Source organism: Macaca mulatta, chromosome 3 (assembly GCF_049350105.2).
Source record: "Macaca mulatta isolate MMU2019108-1 chromosome 3, T2T-MMU8v2.0, whole genome shotgun sequence".
Classification (NCBI taxonomy): Eukaryota; Metazoa; Chordata; class Mammalia; order Primates; family Cercopithecidae; genus Macaca; species Macaca mulatta.
Genome location: NC_133408.1, coordinates 123,501,502 through 123,524,103, shown reverse-complemented (window position 1 = coordinate 123,524,103; position 22,602 = coordinate 123,501,502). Strand labels below are relative to the sequence as shown.

At 38.0% G+C, this 22,602-nt stretch overlaps 1 protein-coding gene across 2 annotated transcripts in view; it reads left to right on the top strand.

Annotated features, from left to right (window-relative positions):
- Positions 1-22,602, top strand: part of DYNC1I1 (dynein cytoplasmic 1 intermediate chain 1) — a 317,872-nt gene that overhangs the window by 76,566 nt on the left and 218,704 nt on the right. For both annotated transcript variants that reach the window (NM_001261582.1, XM_015134256.3), the window contains 1 exon segment: positions 16,704-16,819. In NM_001261582.1, the coding sequence (NP_001248511.1) occupies positions 16,704-16,819 (116 nt within the window).

Sequence of the window (22,602 nt, the reverse complement as noted above, 5' to 3'; positions counted from 1 at the left end):
CTCTTCTTGCCCTTCTATCAGGGGAAGACATGGCAAGAAAGCTCTTGCCATATTTGGTCCCTTGATCCTCAATCTTAGACATCCCAGTCTCGAGAACTGTGAGCCAATAAATTGCTGTTCATTATAAATTAGCCAGTTTGTGGTTCTCTGTTATAATAGCACAGAATAAAGTAAGACATTAGATTTGTTAAGACTTTGTATGTGGCCTAACAATGATCTATTATAGAAAATGTTCCATTTGCAAGTTGAGAAGAATGTATATTTTACAGCTGATGGATGGAATGTTCTGTTTATATCTGCTTGGTCTGTTTGGTCTATTGTGAAATTTAAACCTTATGTGTCTTTATTGATTTTCTGTCTGCCAAAAGTGGAATGTTGACGTCCCTTACGATTATTATATTGCAGCCTATCTCTCTCTTCAGATCTATTAATATTTGCTTTCTATATGTAGATATTCCCATGTTAGGTCCACATACATTTATAATTGTTATGGATATAACAACTGTGGAGTTGACCCCTTTATCCTTATACAATGACCTTGTCTCTTTTTACATTTTTGAATAAAGTCTATTTTAACATATCTAACATATATAGCTACTCCTCCCTCTTTTGGTTTACATTTGCATGGAATGTATTTTTTTTTCATCTCTTTATTTTCAATCTATGTGTGTCCTTGAAGTGAGTCTCTTGTAGGCAGCGTATTTTTTATCCATTCAGCCACTTATGTCTTTTGATTGGAGAATTTAATCCATTTATATTCAAGATAATAATTGATAGGTAAAAATATTCTACTAACATTTTGTTAATTATTTTTTACTTGTTTTGTAGATCCTTTGTTCTTTGCTTCATGTCTTGCTGTGTTCTTTTGTGGTTAAGTGATTTTCTCTGGTGGTATGTTTTGATTTCATGCTTTTTATTTTTTGTGTATCTACTATAGGTTTTTGCTTTGTGGTTACCATGAGGCTTACAGCAAACATAGGCATAGATATTTTATATTGTATTAAGGTGATAACAACTTAATTTTGCTTGCAAGAAGAAAACTCTGTACTTTTACTACAGTTTCCTCCCACATTTTGAATTTATGTCACAATATGTATTTTCTTATATTGCATATCCAAATTATTGTTTCTCTTGTTATTTTTAATACTTTTGTCTTTTAACCTTTATGTTAAAAATGTTAGTGGTTTACACACCACCATTAGATTATTAGATTATTCTGAATTTGACCGTGCACTTACTTTTAACAGTGAGTTTCTTAATTGCAGATGTTTTTGTGTTACTCATGTTAATATAAAAATTTTACACAGGTTAAATTTAATACGGTTTAATTGAGCAAAGAACAGTTCACAAATCAGACAGGCCCCTGAACCAGAATAGATTCAGAGCAACTTGATGCTGCTGCATGGTTGGAGAGGATTTATAGACAGAAAAAAAAAGTGACATACAGAAAATGGAAATGAGGTACAGAAACAGATGAATTGGCTACAGCTCAGCATGCCACAGGTGAGCCCAATATAAACAGTTGGCCACCTTTTTTTTTGGCCAAAGCTTGGTGATAGGTACAAGAGTAGGTTACAGTCTATTTACACATCCAGATAGGTTGCAGTTCACTATGTATGAAGGAACCATTAGGCAAAACTTAAAATATAGAAGGAGACAGCTTTAGGCTAAACTTAATTTTATTTTCATTAGTATCCTTTTCTGTCAGCTTGAAGAACTCCCTTCAATTTTTCTTGTAAAACAGGTGTAATGATGATGAACTCCTTCAGTTTTTGTTTGGGAAAATTGTTATCTATACTTCATTTCTGAAGGACAGTTTTGCTGGATACAATATTCTTAGTTTGCAGATTTTCTTTCCCTTTCATAGTTTGAATATATCATCCCACTCTCTCCTGATCTGCACAATTTCTGCTGAGAAATTTGCTGCTAGTCATATTCAAAATCTTTTATATGTTATTTGCTTCCTTTTCTATCTTCAGAATCCTCTCTTTGTCTTTGGTTTTGGACAGTTTGATTATAAGATTACTTTGGGTAGCTTTGTTTGGATTGAATCTGACTGGAGACCATTGATCGTCCTGTACCTGGATATTTATATTTTTCTCCAAATTTGGAAAGCTTTCTGCTGTTAAAGTCATGTGTTGCTTAATGATGGAGATGTGTTCTGAGAAATGCATTGTTTGGTGATTTTGCCATTGAGAAAACATCACAGAATGTACTTACACAAGTGTTGATGGTATATACCCTATGAGGCTCCTAAGTGATAGGGTATAGCCTATTGCTCTTAGGCTACAAACCTGTATGGCATGTTACTATTTTGAATACTGTAGGCAGTTGTAGCACAATGGTAAATATCTGTGTATCTTAACTGTATCTAAACATGGAAAAGGTACAGTAAAAATATGGTATACAAGATAGAAAATGGTATACCTGTATAGGGAACTTACCATGAATGGAGCTTATAGGACTGGAAGTTGCTCTGGGTGAGTTAGTGAGTGGGTGGTAAGTGAATATGAAGGTCTAGAACATTAATGTACACCATAGACTTTATAAATACTATACTTAGGCTGTACTAAATTTATAATTTTTTCCTTTCTTCAATAGTAAATTAACCTTAGTTTACTGTAACATTTTTACTTTATAAACTTTGTAATCTTTTTAGCTTGTTGACTCTTTTGCAATAACATTTAGCTTAAAACACAAATGCATTCTACAGCAGTACAAAAATATATATTTTTTAATATTCTTATTCTATAAGCTTTTTCTATTTAACTTTTTCTTTCCTTTTTAAACTTTTTTGTTAAGAACTGTGACATAAACATGCACATTAGCCTAAGCATACACAGTGTGAGGGTCATTAATATCACTGTCTTTCACCTCCACATTTTGTCCCACTGGATGGTCTTCAGGGGCAGTAATACACGTGAAGCTGTAATGTCCTATGATAACAATGCCTTCTTCTGGAATACCTCCTGAAGGACCTGGCTGAGCCTCTTCATTAGAAATGTCAACCTTTTCAGAAATATGTTGATGGCAGTTTCTTTTTTTCATCATCATTTGCTTGTAAGCAAATAATGTACTACAGACATTCCTTTCTATTAATGAAAACATTCTGGTATTGAGGTTCATTTTCAGAATTTTTATGGTTGCTGTTGAGGTCTGAAAAATTTTTGTAAACTTTCACTTTTTGTTTTCTCTTATTTCTTCTTCAGCTGTGTGTTCCTGTTTCAGGTTTAACAACTCTTCATTAGTCAGTTCCTCGGGAATAACCTCTAGGGATTCCTCAATGCCATCCTGATTCCAACCCAGGTTAAAGTTGGTTTGCTGGCTGGGTGTGGTGGTTCACGCCTGTAATTCCAGCACTTTGGGAGGCCGAGGCAGGTGGATCACGAGGTCAGGAGTTCAAGACCAGTCTGGCCAAGATGGTGAAACCCCATCTCTACTAAAAATACAAAAAATAGCTGGGTGTGGTGGCAGGTGCCTATAATCTCAGCTACTCGGGAGGCTGGGGCAGGAGAATCACTTGAGTCTGGGGGGCGGAGGTTGCAGTGAGCCAAGATCCCGCCACTGCACTCCAGCCTGGGCGACAGAGTGAGACTCCGTCTCAGGAAAAAAAAAAAAAAAAGTTGGTTTGCCATCTCAACCATAGCCTTGTTGACATTTGTAGCTTCTTTATCCTTACCAAATCCTTTGATGTCATGGAGAAGACACTTGAGTGTTTTCCTGATGTCATTCATACACTCCTTGGTGACATAACTCCAAGCCCAAGCAAGGTTCTTGATGCAGTCATAGATGTTGTAATCCTTCCAGAATTGCACCCATGTCTTCTCAGTGCCTTCTTTCATTGCAGCAATAGCTTGGGTAAAGGTCTTCATTAGACAGTAGGCCTCAAAGGCTGCTATAATTTTTTGATTCATTGTTTGGATCAAAGAGGTGGTATTTTGAGGGAGAAACACCACGTTTATTTGGGATGAAGATCACCAATAAAAGGAGTATGTGCAGAAACATTATTAATGATAAACAAAATCTTGACAGATATGTTATTCTCTAAATAGGAAGTTTTCATTTTGTTGGCATAGCAATTCAGGAGGGCACTTTGGAAGAGGAGCTGGGTCATGCATGACTTCTTATTGTTCCTGTAGTACACTGGCAATGTGTGCTTATTGATATTGAAGACCCTAGGGTTCTCACTGTGCGAGAACACAATGGGTTTCAATTTGTAGCCTGCAATATTGCCCCAAAGCAAGACTGTTACCCTGTCCTTAAATGCCTTGAAATGTGATGTTAACTTAGCCTTCTTATGGATGTAAGTCCTTTCAGGCATTGTTTCCACAATAGAGAGGTTTCATCCACATTGAAGATTTTCTCTGACAAGTAATTTTCCTCCACAATCAGCTTATCTAGAGTTTCTAAAAATTCAACTGTCTTCACATCAGCACCTGCAGACTCACCTGTCACTTTCATATCATGTAGTGAATAAAGATTCTTAAATCATTTAAACTACCTAGACTAGCAGTAAATTCAACATCATAGTCACATCTAGCCTTTTCTTTCAACGTCACAAACTTTTTGCTTTGGCTGTGGTCATTGTGGTCCTAAGAGGAATACAATTCTATGCCTGGTTTTCAATCCAGGTCATTAGAAGTTTTTTGCATATCTGATATAGGCCCTTCTTGAGTATTTGTTAGTCTAGTTGTCTTCAATGAGGTAAATCCTTTAACAGATTCCATCACTTTGTTCTTATCTTTAAGATAATAGCTGTGGCTGAAAGGGACAGGCCTCACTAGTGAGGAATAGTCATAACTGATTTTCCACCTTTGTAATCCTTAATTACTTTTAAATTTATTTCCAGGTCAATCACTTGATATAGCCTCTTACTGGTAACATTAGCAGTGGATTTTGTATGCTTAGGGGCCATGATGAAAAAAATAACATCAGATTAAGTCAAGCACAAGATAAAATGATGCATTAATGAGACATAGTAATCATGAGATATATGCTGCTGCTGGCATAACACTGCATACTGTTGTGCAGTAAACTTTTGTTAATTAGTAGAAAGAGTACACTCTAACAATCAAAAGTATGGTAAATACATAAACCAATATCATAGTCATTTATTATCATTATCAATTATATACTGTACATAATTATATGTGCTATACTTTTATATGAATGGCATTGCAGTGGGTTTGTAAACACCAATAATACCACAAACATGTCTAATGTATTGCACTATGATGTTACAACAGCTATGATGTCACTAGGTTATAGAAATTTTTCAACTCTAATAATCTTGTGGGACCACCATCATACATATGATGCATTGTTGAAGAAAACATGATTATGTGGTTCATGATAGTATTTCTTTAAATAAGCTTTCTACCTTTTTACTTTTTTACTCCTTCTTAAACTCCTAAGACTCAAAATGTATCCTTTAATTCTATTCTATGAATCCCATAAGCGTTCTTTATTGCTTTTCATTCTTTTTTCCCTTACATTATATTTTATTATATTTATTATTTTTATAATATATTTGTTATATTGTATTATATTGATACATAATATATTAATGTATTTATTATATATAATATATTGTATTAATAATAAATATATTATATTAAACATAATACATATGATATATTTATTATATAATATAATATATTATATTAATATATTTATTATATTTTCCCTTATATTTTCAAATTACGTGTCTTCAAGTTCATAAATTCTTCTGCTTGGTCAATTCTGCTGTTGACGTTCTCTGTTCCATTTTTCATTTTGTTTTTGTATCTTTCAGTTCCAGGATTTTTGGGTTTTTTAAAAATAATTTCAACCTCCCTGTTAAATGTCTTATTCTGGTCACTTATTGTTTTCCTTATTTCATTGAATTGTTTCTCTGTATTTTCTTGAAGTTTGCTGAGCATCCTCAAAACAATTATTTTGAATTCTTTGTCAGGCAGCTCATATATCTCCTTTTCTGTAGGGTCAGTCACTGGCACAGTATTTTGACCCTTTGGGAATGTCATGTTTCCCTGATTGTTTTTGATTCTCAAGGCTGTGCATCAGTGTCTGTGCATTTGAAGAATGTACATGCTTAATCCAGTCTCCACAGACTAGCTTTGTCTGGTAAGTCCCTTCCACATTCACCTTATCCAGAGATTCTGGGCAGGCCATCTGGCATGGCTCCAAAGTCCCAGTCCACTGGGGCTGATGTGGTGTTGGGGTATACATGAAGCCTGAGGCGGCTGCAGCAGACTGGAAGCCCTTGGCAGCTGAAGCAGGCTGGAAGCCCTTGGCAGCTGAAGCCTGCCTGCCACTGAGAGCTGTCTGGAATCTCCTGTCACTGAGAGCTGTCTGGAATCTGAGGCTGCTGAAGTCTGCATGATAGTGGTGTGAATCAGAGACTGAGTCCACGTTGCAGGCATAAAGCTGGAGGCTACAGGATCCTGCCTGGTGCTAGGGCAGGTCTGTAGGCTCAGTTTGCAAGTACCAGCCTGGCATCTGGGGCCATGGGGTCTGCCTGGTGCTGGATTTTACTTTTGTGAGCCTGGTGTTGGGATCCAAGGAAAAGTCCTGTGCTTGCCTCCCTCTCCTTCTCCCCAGTTGATGGTAACTCTCTTCATACTGTGCCACCTGGCATTGGTGATGTGGGTAATGTAAAACTGTCCCTTTTGCCCTCTTCAATGTGTATTTTCTTATTATTGTGCTACAACCAGGTTCTATGATTGCTCCATTGTTTTCCTTCACTCTTGTGAAGGTATTTTCATGCATGGTTATTCAAATTAATGTTTCTCTGGGAGGACAATTGCTGGAGAGTCATATTCTGCCATTTTGCTCCACCCCTCTCTTACCTTTTATTCCTATTTGCTTTTTGATTAATGTATTCTATCTCGTTATTCTCTCTCTATCATAAGGATCTGGCATAGTGCTTTGCCCATCATTTGCAGTTGCTTATATGATGTTGACCAAAGTAGTTCTTTTGCCATTCATCCAGGAAACTGTATCCCACCCATGTAAAAATATTGTAGAAGGAAGAAAATAGCACCATTATCACTCTCATTCTGAGGGACTCATCTTTCAGAAACTCACCTGAAGAAATTTTAGAATACTAGGAAAATCTGTGGCAGCATCTTTAATGTATACTGACGATGAAATATCATTATATGAATAGCAGGAGTAAAAGTTAATAGATATTATTTTATCCTTGGCCTAAGAATATGAAGATATTCTTTTATTCCTTGGTCTTGACTTACTTTGTCATCTGGTCAAATAATTCTTTGTCTCTGAGAATACCTTTCTTAGTCCATTTCTGCTATTATAACTAAATACCACAGGCTGTGTAATTTATAAATAATATAGATTTATTTCTCACAGTTCTGAAGGTTGGGAAGTCCAAGAACAATGTACTGGTTTGGTGTCTTGTGAGGGCCTTATTGCTGCAACCTCACATGGCAAAAGGGCAAATGCTGTATCCTCACATGGCAGAAGGTAGAAGGGCAAAAAGGACCTAAGCTAATTTCTTGTAGCCCTTTCATTAGGCATTACTTAATTCATGAGGGAATACCCTTCATGATGTAATTACTTTCCAAAACACCCCCCATCTTTTAATACTACAATGGGGTTTAAATTTCAATATAAATTTTGGAGGAGACACACTCATACCATAACAACATCTGATCCTGGTTTTATCTGCTTGCCTTTCAGGAATCATTCCTGCTCTAGAAACTGCCTATTATTGCAATGACCCCTTTTGGTTTCCTGGCTTCTGAGTGCCACACTCTGGCTTCTGACTCAAGCTCCTGCCTCTGCCACCTTATCTACCTATTATACTCCTCTCCTGCTACCTTATCTACCTATACTCCTCTCTTGCCACCAGATCTAACCAATGCACCATCAGCATTATAATATCCAGTTATTAAACACACTGTGATTTCTATTCAGAGACCATTGCTAAGTGTTATTTGTGATTCACAGTTTGTGGAATCTCAAGAATTTCTTCAATTCCTGAAGTATATTTTAATTCTGGCTCTTCTGTCCCTTGGTACACGTTCTTGCATTCTCATACTAAAACAAAATATTCAACTAATCTCAGAGTAGATCTATCTTGCAGCTTTACCTTCCATTTTTTGTAGTATGCATAAAAGGTACAATATTCTCTGATATGGGCCTTTATTTGAGGATTAGCTGGTGACATCTATGGAATTCTCACAGCAGCCATCTTACCTAGAACTTTGGCTGTCTGAAGCCAGTTCTCCAATGCTGTCATGTTCCAAGTCATAGAGGTAGTACAGCTCTCTTTTTACAATTTTTTTTTTGCTTTTCTTAAATATGAAACACGAAACATCAAGTTGGCTATATATAGTTCATCGCTGTCAGAAATCAAAGTATCCGAATTTGAATTGTATAGTATCTAACTGATTCAGTTGGACTTTAGTGATGCTCATGCTAGTGGTGGGAGTCATGCAAAAGTGTTCTGAGAGCTTTCATAACCCCTGGGAAGCTTGCAGGTGATGGGGTCTCTCCCCTTGAATCCATCCTTCATCGGTCAGATTTAGCACCTGCTTGGAGCAAGTGGCGTCAGTGAAAATCAATATTCATGGCAGAAGCCTTTCTTTTTTTCCCTGTTCAATTTTATCTCTGAACATTAGGAAAATTAAGCATAGAAAAATTGGACATCCACCGGCAAAAGAGTGAAGTTGGACCACTACCTCACATTATATAGAAAAATTAACTCAAGATAGAATACAGACCTAAATGTGAGAGCTAAAACTATAAAACTCTTAGGAGAAAACATAGGATTAAGTCTTTATATCTTTGGGTTAGGCAATGATTTTTTAGATATGTTACCAAAAGCACAAGCAACCAAAGAAAAAATAGATATATTGGATTTCATTAAAATTGAAAATATTTGCACTTCAAAATACACCATAAAGAGGCAGGAGAATAGCGTGAACCAGGAGGCGGAGCTTGCAGTGAGCCGAGATCGCACCACTGTACTCCAGCCTGTGCGACAGAGCGAGACTCCCTCAAAAAAAAAAAAAAAAAAAAAAAAAAAAAAAAAAAAAAAAAGAGAAAGAAGTAAAAAGGCAACCCACAGAATGGATAAAAATATTTGCAAGTCATATATTCGATAAAGCTCTAATATCCACAATTATAAACATTTCTTACAACTCAACGATTAAAAAAAACACAAATAACCCAATTTTTAAATGGGCAAAAATTCAAATAGGCATGTTCTCCAAAGAAGATATACAAATGGCCAGTAAGTTCAAGAAAAAGATACTCAACATCATTAGCCATCAGAGAAACATGATTCAAAACCAAAGTGAGATATCACTTCATATTCACTGGGATGCTATAATAAAATAAACAGATAATGAAAGTTGAGGAGGATGTAAAGCAATTAGAATGCTAATACACTGCTAGTGGGAATGTAAAGTGGCACAGACACTTTGGAAAATAATTTGACAGGTCCTCAAAATGTTAAATATATAATCACCTGCCATGTGACCCAGCAGTTCCACTCCTAGATACGTATTCAAGATAATTGAAACTGTCTACACAAAAATGTGTACAGCCATCTCTCCATTATCTTGGGGGGATTGGTTCTAGGAATTCCCCTGTTCCCAGTTACTTAAATCTGAGTATGCTCAAGTTCTTTATAGAAACTGGTGTACATTTGCATATAACCTATGTACATCCTCCCATATAAATTAAAACATCTCTGTATTACTTATAATACCTAATACAATGTAAATGTTACATAAATTGTTGTTATAGTATATTTTTAAAAATATAAATTTTTAAAAATAGTGATATTGTTTATCTTTGAAGATTTTTGATCAGCAGTTGGTTAAATATGCAGATATGGAACTCATGGATTCAGAGGGCCAACTGTATACAAATGTTTGTAGCAGCATTATTACTAATAACCCAAAGTGGAAACAAACAAAAAGTCTAACCACTGATGAATGGATTAAAAGTAATGTATAACCATACAGTGAAATCTTATCCATCAATAAAAAAGAATGACATAATGATACATGCTACAACATTGTTGAATCTTGAAAATATTAAACTAAGTGAAAACAGTGAGACAAAAAGGCTACATCTTTTATTATTCCATTTATTTGAAAGTAAGTAGAAAACATATTAGTGGTTGGTAAGGGCTAGGCGAGGTGGGAATGGGGAGTGACTGCCAGCAGGCACAGGATTTTTGAGAGGATAACCAAAAGGTTGTATAATTAGATAGTGGTGATGGTTGCACAATTTTGTGAATATACTAATAACCACTGAATTATACAGTTTAAATAAGGAAATTTCATACCGTGTGAACTTTATTTCAATAAAAAAATTAAGGCAGTCTTGATCTTAAGTCTCTGGTCAACCACCTCTGCTGCTTCTCCGTGCCTTTCATAACCAGCTCCCTATCCAGTCCTTGATATGTCAAAATCATTTTTCCATTTAAATTTTTGGCCTTTATTTTTCAAGGTAACTAGATAGTTTCTTTGAAATCTGGTGGGTTTTCTTTAGGCCTTCACATGTAGGCACAAAACAGTGCCTCTCCTCTTATTTCAGGATGTAGATGCAATGATTCTAGAAGCTAAAGTTCCATTGTTTATAGTTCTGAAAGGAATGGAGCTCTTTTCAAAACATGTGGAGAAAGCCAAAGAATTCCAGCTTAGTAGATAACTCTATACTTTGCAAGAATTTATTCTTGATAGTACTAAAAATAGTACTTAAAGTTTTCATAACATCCCGAAATATCATTCAGGTTTTTCTCAAATTTTCCTTTATCTTTGAAATGAGAGAAGAGCCACATAGAGTATATTTATTAGAATTCCATTGGTAATGTACATGTTTCTCATGCTTTTATATGGGAGTAAGTTTGTATAATCCTAACTTTCTTCAGCTTTAGTAGCTATCATAGATTATGCTTACATCACACTTGGAGCTTCATCGTTTTTGGATAACACAACTTTATAAGTAACTAGCAAAGTCATACTAACCTTATTGTGAGTGGATAGACAAAGTGTCAATTGAGCCAGAAATGGAAAGGGGAATGGGGACAGTGATTCATATAATAAAGTAGTTTTCTTCTTGTGATTTATAATGTCCAATCAAGGACAAATGGACAGAACCTGGGTGGATTGGACTATGCTAGTGTTAAACTGGAAATCTGTGCACCTTGAGCAGTGGCAAATAACCTTCTCAAATTTCAAGTAGCTTTATTTTTTATTCTTTATTAAGACCTGATTTTTCTTTTCAGAAGAAACATTTCAACTTTTGTGCAATATGGATTTGCTCATCCAGCTTTCTTAGCCAAGTTGACAGGACAAGGTGAAAAGAAACTCTTAGGGGAAAGTCAAACCCTAGCTCTGGGGAGATGTTGGCTCCGTGTCACTTCAGGACGAGACTAAGTCAGCTTGTCAAGGATCTGTGGTTCCACTCCCCAGTCTGGAATCATCTCTCTGACTTTTTAGTTTTATATCTAGCGAACATTCTTGAGCCAATTTCTTAATATTTTGTACACTGCAATCTGCTTTCCGCAGCCCTCGTCTTCTCACCTTTCCCTTCATCTTTTTACCTGGCTTGTCTCATAGAACTTCATAGTGAAGTTCAAAGACATCTAGCCCTTTCAGTGGCACTAAAGTCTCTAGAGTAGCCTGGGATCTGATGGCAGGGTGGGGAAGCTCAAACAGGTCTGCTTAAACAATGAAGTTTTCATCTCTCCACTCTATCTAATGTTTTTAAGCCAGTGATGCTCAACCTTTAGCAGGCTTCAGAATCACCAGAGTAAGGGGTTGTGGGGAAAGGGGGAAGGTGGACAAGCTTCCTAAAAGAGATTGCCAGACCCCAACCCCAAAATTTCTGACTCAGTGGGTTGGGGTGGGGACTGTGAATTTGCCTTCTAACCATCTCCCAAGTGTCACTGCTGCTGGTGGGGTTAGGGACCACACTTTGGGAATCTGCTCTAGGATTTCTCCAGTTTTGGTTGACTCTGGGCACAATTAATCCAAATATATGAGGCTTTATTGTACTGCATAGGTGATATTGAATATTGTTTTCCCACAGTTATTTAAAGCATTATAGTTCAGTAATTTTAAAGTTTCAATAAACCCTTTTATTTTACCAAGGTGAAAATACGCCATATGATTTTAAAATGATGCTATGTCAGCCAGGACATACATAATTTGAGTCTCAATTTGTATTTCTACATTGTTTCTACCTTTTCTCCTTCTCTTCCCTTTTTTCCTCTCTCCCTTCCTGCCTCAAACATTTATTTAGTGCCTGCTCTGTACCTGACACTAAACTAAGGGCCAGGGTATCGCATAAATTAGTAAAGGATAAATAAGTATCTTTGCAGTCTAGTCATGGGATACAGACATGAAAAAGAAGTGAATACAGTCATGTGTCACATAATGATGTTTTGGTCAATGATGCACTGTATATTATGGTCATATGGTCCCATATGATTATAATACTGTATACTTACTGTATCTTTTCTATTTTTAGATACACAAATACTCAACCATTGTGCTACAACTGCCTACAGTATTTAGTACAGTAATATGCTGTACAGGGTTGTGGCCTAGGAGCAATAGGCTATCCCATCTAGTCTAGATGTATAGTAGGCTATACCATCTAGGTTTGCGTAAGTATAGTCTGTGATATTTGCACAATGACAAAATTGCTTAACATGCAATTCTCAGATGGTATACCCATCATGAAGTCACACATGACTGTACAGTGACAAGTACCAAGGGCTGTGGCAGCAGTATCTGGGTGTACAGTGAACAGGGCATGAGCTATGCAGGAGGGGTGGTGGGATGGCAGGAAAGGTATCACAGAGTCGGAACTGAGGAGCCAGCATGGAGTCTGTAGCCTAACTAGAAGGGACGGGAACTGCGATGGTATGAATGCCACAGTGTTGTCTTGCTCTTCCTCCTTTGCTTAGTTTAACTTAGAGAACATCCCTAAGTAAAAGGTCTTTGCTATGAAAGGACGAGACCTTCCGGTCATCCTTTCTGGACTGGCTAGGGCTGGGAGTGATTGTGTGGTACTTAACTCAGGAACATAATCCTTTCATTATGTCCTAATAATCTAAACCAGGCTACTTCTCAAGAATTCTCTCTCATGCTTATAAAATGATCACATGTGCTGGGACCACTGTATTAGGTTTCAAGAAGTGTGCCTCAATGAGTGGATGGTCATAAGGCATTAGAGAACAGCAGGAAAACAAGGTTTTTAAGTATAGTTTCCAAGTTTTTAAGTACATGGCCCTGGGACTTACTTTTGCATAGAGCCAAAGCCCAACTCTGTCACTACCTTTGTGATTTTGGAAAATTTCTTAACATCACTTGAGCTTCAGTTTTCTCATCTGTTCCAATTTTAATTGGAATATGATATAAAATTTTAATGAGGATAAAATAAGATGACATATGAAAAGTGTTTGGCATATTGTAAGTCCCTGGTTACTAAAACAGCAGCAAAATAGGCACAAAGAATAAAAGCATTTGATATAAATGCAGCTTCATCCATCCAGAGATCATATGGAAAGATACAGTAATCTACCAGTACCCTCTAAGAAGTGTTATAAGGAATTGCTTTAAAATTATAAATTATTTGAGACAGATTCACCCTCAAGCCAGAAGAATCACAAGTCTATCAGTGTCTCAGCTGATCAGTACATTGGGAAAATCGAATGATGACAACTCAGCTTTTATTTCTTTTTGATGTCTTGGGTACAAGTGGGACCCTGAACTCACAAACATAGCATCAGTGAAAAACTCGTTGAAACTTTTCAATGATTGTTGAGAAAAGAAAAAGTTTTGTTTTAGTGGGATAAACACACTTACTCCACCTACGTTTTGAAAACAGATGTTTCAGAGGAAAAGAAGTTAAGGAAAAGCAAATGAACTCTCCCAAGCAGCCACATCCTATCCATGTGCCCATAGAAAGAAATTAGGAGTATGATTCTCATTTTATTGTCAGAGATCATCTTCAACTCTACTATCTTAAGGAATCTTTAATTTAGGACACTCCTAAATCTGCTTTCTCTGATTTTCTTCGACAAATATAAACATTATTATAATCCTCAGAAAAGATAAAGTAGAGCTGCTTGAGCCAAGAGCCACTTAATAGGTACCAGGCACTAAACTAAGTGCTATATAAACATTAGCTTCATTCAGTCCTCACAGCTCAATGACAGGTACCCATTTTACAGAAAAGAAACATGAGGCTTAGAGAAGTTTGTCACTTGTCCAAAGCTTTCCCCTACTATTCAGCTGTATGTTCAAAGCAGAGCTATGAACCCAGTTTCAGAATGAGTGCCTGACCTCACCATTGTGCCGTATGGTCTCACCTGCTGGTTTCAGTCCGCCATGGTGGAGTATCAAATTACACATCAGCCTCCTGTTGCCCAGCACCTGTTGCTGGTCCCAAACGAGATAGGGCTGCAGCTAACATCATGTTAGCAGGATGCCCTGGAAACCCTGCCTGTAGGTGTAGCAACCATTTAACCAGAGCTGGAGCTCCCTGGGTCTCATGCAGGTGTCCAGGGCATTGAGGGTTTAGGGTGATCTCTCTGGGCTTGGGTGACCTCAATTTGAAGTGGATTATTTTCCACTTCCTTGTTTATAATAAACACTGATCTACTGGGGCCTCGGAAAGCAGCAGAGAGGCTTTGCCTCAAGCAGTCCTGCGATGCCTTTTCATGTTTTCTTCTTTAGGTGTTTCAAGAAAGACCCATTTCAGGCAGGAAAACATTCTTTTCTGACCCAAGGAGGTTTTAAAATAATACCTTGAATGTCTTACTTTGAAACTTTGAGGCTTTTCCCTCATTTGGTGATTTTGTTTCTGATATGTGGTGTGTACTTTCCCCATTTCTGTGTAAGAAGGGGGCAAGGTTTGTCACTTGTGCAAAGCTCAGCCTGGGCCCAGTCTGGCCTCTCTTGCATTCTGTGGCCCAGAGCTCCCAGTGAAACAGGCCCGTGTGGTCCAGGCCCGCGTGGAACCTGGGCTGCAGTCACGGTCACTTAGACCACAGAGACAGCCAGCGAGGCTTCTCCTCTAACCAGTGTTTGTTTGTTTATTTGCTTGTACCTACTTTGAGCACATCTTAGATTGTGTTAGTAACTCATAGACAAGAAGAATTTTTGTTTTCCTACAGTGTTTGGGAAATTGTATGTGAAAATTCCTAACTGTGCCATGCAATCTCTCACTTTATTCCTATTAATAATAATTTAAAGAAAAAGAAATAAGACTGTGCCATCCGCTAGTAACAATTAAGGACAATAATATGCATAGAGTACTCTTCTGTTGCTCCTAGAGAGCTAGGGAGTGCAGGATTTTGGCTAAATGGGTAGTATGCCTTTTTTTCTTTTTCTCTCGCAGGGACGCACACACTCCATGCCTGGAAATTTTTAGAAATATAGTAGAATATGTCTAATACTAATAATATAATAACTATATACTAAAAACAATGTTCCAGAAGCTGTTTTAAAATATATATGTTTGTAAATTATGTACATATGACTACATAATATATATGTGGCATATGCATTATGTGTATGTGGTACATAGGCATTACCCATAACAATCATATTAGAAAGTACCTCTGTCTCCGTTTTACAGATGAGGAAGCAGAGGCACAGAGAGATTAGTGACTTGTTCAAGATGAGACACACAGCTGGTAAAAAAAGGGGTTATGTATTTAACCACCAGGTGATACTATTATACCCCCACTACTGGATGCTTCCTGGGTGTCTTAGGAGGCACTTCCGATTTTTGCAGCAACTCAAGAACTCACCAGTAAGAACCTTAGTTAGGAGTTTGAGTTGATAGAAAAACAATGGACCAATACTTGTAACCTTTCTTGTACAATTTACAAGTTGTATATACTTGGGCACATCTCTTAACAGAATCTCACTATCCTCATCTGTAAAATGGAGATTATGACATCTATCCACATACTTCATAGAGGTGTCATAAAGGCATGTAACATAATGAATCTAAAGACCCCTGAAGACCCTTCAAGTGCTACATAAATATTCAGAAATGGTTCCTTACATGGTCACAGTTAGGTCTGGAATGCTGTGCTAAGGCTTTTTCACTCTGAGCTCAGTGCCCCCTTTCACTCTTCTGTGCTCTATCAGTGTGTCTTTCAAGCAAATTCATATGCTGATCTGTGTTAGTTCCTATTCTGCAGAATTGAGAAGCGTTATACTCACCCTTTAAATACAATCCCCTCACTGCTATGATGGAGAATGTGTTACACCACTAAGGAACCCACCTCTCTTTTTGTTTTTTTCAGATTTAAGAAACATTACTTTCCTTTTCTCCTTCTTTCCTAAGAGACTAGAATCCTGTATTGCAAGTGACAGTTCCCTCAATAAATTTTAACCAAGCAGAATCTGGGATGCTTAGAATGGAAGAGGTCTCATGTAAGCTGGACCAAGACTTTACAGATAGGAAAATTGAGGGTCTTATCTGACATCACCCAGCCTATAAGGGCCAACGTGGGCCAAGAGCCCACATGTCCTGACTTCCAGCCCAGAGCCAGTTCTGCTTCATGATCCTGCCCCTTGCACTCAGAAGCTGAGGGTATTTGTGGTTTGTTTGTTTTAGTGCTTGCTTTTATTACTGATAGCTCTTCTGCAAGGAATGCCTCCCCTCTCTAAGCATTTATTCTTTGTTACTTACAGAAGAAGACTGCATAAACTGGGCGTGTCAAAGGTCACCCAAGTGGATTTCCTGCCAAGGGAAGTAGTATCCTACTCAAAGGAGACCCAGACTCCTCTTGCCACACATCAGTCTGAAGGTAAACTATGTCTTCGGCTTACTTTCCTTATTATCTCTGGAGAAATCGCCAGGAAGTAACATCTTCCTTATTGATTTCCTCTTACAATAAGAACTCTTCATAGGATACAAACTAATAACACTGAAAGCCAAAGGCTCCTCTGAGTTTGAAAGCTATGGAGAGGGAACTCAATGATACTCTTCCAAGTGACCTGGCAACTTTAAATTAGATAAACTAAAGAGGTTTATCTCACTACATCGAAATCATGTAAGGAGAACAAAAATCATCAAAGAACAATATTATAGAAATAGTGCTGAATTTTATCAATAAGAATACATTAAGCATACCTTAAGAATCTTAAGCATACATTAAGATTCATCATTTGCATGGGTTAGCAAACTATAGCCCACCACCTGTTCCCAGAAATAAGGTGCTATTAGAATACAGCCACATCCAACCATTGACATCTGTGGTTACTTTATTGCTGCAGTGGCAGGGCTGAGAGTTTGTGAAAGAGACCTTATGGCTCAAAAAGCCTAAAATCTTTACTATAACCTGGCCCTTTACAGAAAACCTTTGCTGACCACTGATTTGGTTTGCCAATTGAGGTGACAACACACGAGAGTTTCTGACCACAATTTAAAAGTATTTTCCCGTGCAAACTTCCATTGAGGTGAATGGAAATTGAACCCCATAACTTCTTTGTGTATGCCAGAAAATATCAAGTGAAAAAGTCACATATGGATATCAGAGAATCATAAAAATACACTCATAAGAGAAGTCGAAGTTGATAAATACCTCCTAGAATTCAAAACTTTATCAGAGCAAGATTATGCAAAAGCAGAAGAGGGAGATGTGTATTCTGAAAACAGGGTAAGTGAAGGTTTCATTGTTAGAGGCTAACGTTGTTATAGCAAAACAAATCCTCTTTTTACTTTATGTTATTTTATTTTTTGGTGTGGTGAAGAGGATGTTGGAATTCTGGGTTCCTTGTTGTTATGTAGTAAATATGGACAAAAGCCATGAAATACAAAAATGATTAGCATTCCCCACCTGGTGATTTACAAGAAATATAAAAATCAGTGCACTTTTGTTTGTGCAAGCTACAGGTTTTCAGTTTTGGTTCTAAATAAATAATGCCAAAAGCAAAGTGAATCAGATTCCTTGAAGTCCAAGGTGCCGTCAGGCATTCTGAAAATCTTTCCTATACAAACTGTTGTGGGGACAATTCTTTTGTAGCAGGGCCTCCATTTTTCAAGCCCCAGTGAAATGAATTTTAGAAGCAAACAAGTAGCACCCTCTGGTGGTCAGCTTTTAAACCAAGCAACCCAACAAATGAGACCTGTATATTAACGTGGCTGAAAATACAAAGTTGGGGGGAAAAGAAAGAAAAGAAAAAGAAAATACAAAATTAGAAAATCCTGTGAGAGTTCACCTAGTCTATCCTTCGGCCTCCAGACAAGAACAGGAAGATCGTTAAAAAACATCCTCACCACCCAACCAAAACATTTGTTTGACTTAATTTGCTGCCAGAGGTATTTGCAGAGCTGTAGCTGGAGGCATGTTTATTTAGCCCAAAACTTGACCCATAGCATAAAGTTATACAACTGAAATAGGAGAAGGAGTGAATTATTTTTTAAAATGTGTACTTAAGATATTGGAAGTGGTAAAGAAATATTTACAAGGGAAGATAAATTAAGGATGAAAAGGCATCAGCTCTAACGTTTTAAACTGGAACACATCAAAAGGAAAAGGCTGTACATTCCGTTTTATTACTGCAAGGAGAGCTTGGGAGCCCTCATTATGCTGTGGTCCAAGCAGCAGGAAAGGAGGAATTTATTTCTCAGCCATTGGCAGAAGTTCTTTCTGTTTTGTTCACAAGATCCATCAAGCTTTTTTGTGGTAAAGGGCATTTAGATGGTTCAGATTCCACAATACAGAACCCAAAGCTAGCTACCGTAGTTCTTGACATTTAAGCAATCCCGGATGGATTTGGACAGAAAAACCTTTCAATTTGGGTTCAGCAAACTGCCCCTCCCCACAGGCAATGATGCCTTGACCCTTGGCTGCCAGCAGTCACCTGGCTGCCTGACCATCTAGGGTGCTGGTGCTCACTTTCACCTGCTGTGGGGAGGTGGTTGGCAGGAGAGCTGCGCGGACCAGTGGACACTTGGCAGTGAGGTTCTACCATGCGGCAGATGTGGGCTGGCTCCACTGTGGGGTTTGAGCTGTGGCAATGTTTTCATGACAACTGCGCCTTTCAGTGGCAGAAAACAACTACTGAATTTTATGACACAATGAGGCTCTTGGGTGGCTAACATTTGAAACTGTGGCATATATAACATCCACTTTGGCTTGCTGTTGCCCATAATGTAGGAAGGCATGCTGATTATTTTTTGTCATTGTTTAACTGTGAGCAGTTTAATGATATTCAAACTAATGATCTCAGAGCATTGATTTGTTCTGCCTCTAATGGATTCTAGTGCATTCAAGTTTTTACACATTCCCATTTTACTTTTGAAAATGAAGGGGAAGGTACTTTGGATTTGCCCAAGCTTAAGTATTCTTTCTCTGCTCTGCACTGCAATGCACGTTCTCATCATAGTGGCTATTAATTTTTGATCATAATGATCTGTTATGAGAAACACTCCAGAGTGTGATATAAACAAGCAAGATATAAGTATTAAGTCTCCATGAATACTGTTCTTTCAACAAGGTTAGACCTTCCTTCTCTGCAAGGAAAGAAGGCCGAGAATGGGCAGCACTGACTTGGAGAAGGATACCTTTGCCCCAATATGTTTTAAACACATAATTTTATTCCCAAGTAGCAAGAAAGGAAAAAGAAATTATGGTCCCCTCCAAGGCTACCTCTGCGTTGCCTATTATGAACCCATTTCTGTACTGACCGTGAGGTCCTGAGCTTAGGGAGCCAGTCTTTTGCATCTTTATTATAGAGAGTAAATGACCGGCTTATCATAAATACCCAAGAAATGCTGTTGAATGACAAAGATAATGCCAGACATCTCTAGAAACACCAATTCACTATGGTCCCCCTGGGGGAATGAAAATTTCTTAATCTGCTGGAAAGATGCAAGTCGCACTGGAGGAAGGAGGAGGAAATTTCCACAACCTGGTGCATAATGCATAGTTTGTTTTGATAGTCACCTGGTATCTTGTGGTCAAGGTTTAATCTCTACTCAGGCCCAGTAGCAAACCAAGACATCTCTCTCAAAAGAAAAGTAGTAATGCAATAAAGAGGCCACATTATTATTCTAAAATCCAAGCACCCCTTCTGTGACTCACCTCTTAGGGACATTTGTTTGATTTCCCATAGACTCTTGGGGCACCATTGGGTCAGCTGGACCATAATTTCCAAGTAGTATAGCCATTTGAGAGTAAAAGCTTTCGAACCACTGGGTAAATGGATTGAATAAGTACACGCAAATGTTGAACATGTTGCCTGCAAAACCCAGAATGACCCACTAGGCATTTTGACTCTTAATGTTAGAGAATTGAGGTATTCCCATATACTTTGGAGTTTATCAGATGACTAGACCAATACAGACTTTCTTAAGGTAGTGGATCCTTATATTTTCAAAGATTTTTTCCTCCATCCTCTGGCCTACATAATGTCTTAACTAGGTCTTATAGGTACCAGCTACAGCTGCCTCTCCAGGTTCTGCTGACATGATGCTCCATGTTGAAGGTGAGATTGTCAAGGGCTACAGATACAGAACTGGCTCAGCCCTGATGTAGGATGATGAAGATGCAAAGAGAAAGGAGCTAGGTATTTGGCTGTCAAGCAAGGCTTAGTGTAGAATATGGTTTGGAGGTACTCCCAGGCCTCCGTATTCTTACCTACATTCAATTTCCCATTATTTCCTGATCATTGCTCTCACTTTCACATAGGTCACCTGGTGACACTAGCAATTCCACAGACCTTATTCAGAAACCCACAGAATTTAAACTTTGCTTTTGACTTTGACATTTCTGTAGACACTTATCACAAGCACAGAAAGTCTGTGGGTCTATGCCTAGAGCTAAAATATAGAGACTTGAGCCTGCCATCTATTTCTTAAAGCTGTCCAGTCCCGTTAGAAGTATCCACCTCACCCTAGTGTCTTTAAATTCTTCATGCCATTTACACTATTCAATAGCAATGAAAATTTGATCCCCTAAGTCCTTCTTTTCAATGGACACTTGATTAAAGATCACCATAGAAGAAAAATTATGTAGCTATTTGTTACAGTTGACAGATTCCCATTCCTGAACTCTTACTGAATGTTCACTTCCTTTAGCATCAGCCAGGGCAGATAACCAACATCAGCTTCCCATGTGACTGTCTTGTGATGGTAGTTTCTGTACCAGACTGAGTTTGTGGTTGCTGACAATAGAAACTAACTCTAATTAAATTTAAACAGAAAAAAGGTTCGTTGAGAAGATATGAGATACTTAATAGAATTGACCAAAAAAAAAAAAAAAAAAAAAAAAGCCAGAGCATTAGGTTTGAAATAAAAAGTAAATTAGGTAGCTGCTATGGACTGGATTGTGTATCCCCACAATTCGTATATTGAAGGCTTAACCCCTAATATGACTATATTTGGAAAAGGGCTTTTAGGAGGTAATTAACGTTAAATGAAGTCATAAGGGTAGGGATCTCTAATTGGTGGCCTTATTAGAAAAGGAAGAGAGACAGAGAGAGATCTTTCTCCCTGTGTTTGCATTCACTGAGGAGAGGCTATGTGAGGACACAGCAAGAAGGCAGCTGTCTGCGAGCCAGAAAGAGAGCTTTCACCAGAAACTGAACTGGCTGGCACCTTGATCTTGGACTTCCCAGCTTCCAGAACTATGAGAAAATAAATTGTCCTTGTTTAAGCCACCCAGTTTATGCTATTTGTTATGGCAGCCCAAGCAGACTAAGACAGCAGCTAACACAGCAAGATCACACCACTGAACCTTCCTGGTTAGAAGACCTGAGCCTCCTGACTTCCTGTCACTGGATACTCTCTGTTAGGCTCATGATTTAAACTCTGTAGTCACTGCTGCCTTGGAAATCTCTAACTCTCTCTGCCTCTTGACAGTACTCCCTCAAGGAAGTCCATTAGCTAGGCCTGGGTTACATGCCCCTGTGTTAGCTGTGAGGGACAAGGCAGAGAAATAACTGCCCCAGTTCAGCTTCCCATAATGTTTGGGGATGCTATGACTCAACTTTGATCTTTTCTTATATCCTTCCTTTTAAAACAATGGGTGTTTGGATGCTAAGTGGCCAAGAATGTATATTGGAAAAATGCCCACTTTGGTGTAAGGAAAAGAAAAAAAAAGGGAGGTAAAGAGAAAAATAATATTTATTATGTGTTCAGCACACTCATATACATTATTACACTTGTAGCATTGCTAGAATTTACTCACCTTATAAATCAGAGGTGCAGAGAGAATGCAGTTCCTTTATTTTATCTGCAGCCATTTATAATATTACTAGTTGACATGGAGAAAATATACAAAATAAACAACTTTAATTCACTCTCTTCTTTTAAACAGTCCATGTTAGTATGTTCCATTAATCTTGGGTAGAAATGCCCAAACTCATAGTGTCCCCCTCTCATCTGCATCTCTCTCTGAGATCATGACCAATTGTAGAAGGAAAAAAGATGAGGTTTACATGATCTAATGGCCTTGGTGGAGATAGGGAGGATGAGGGACTCTGGCCTTGTGCTAGTCCCTGGCAGCATGCTGGCTGACATCTGTTGCCCTCTGGCATGATGTCCTTTGTCCATCTGGGCACTGGCACCCTGTGCTAGAGTGTG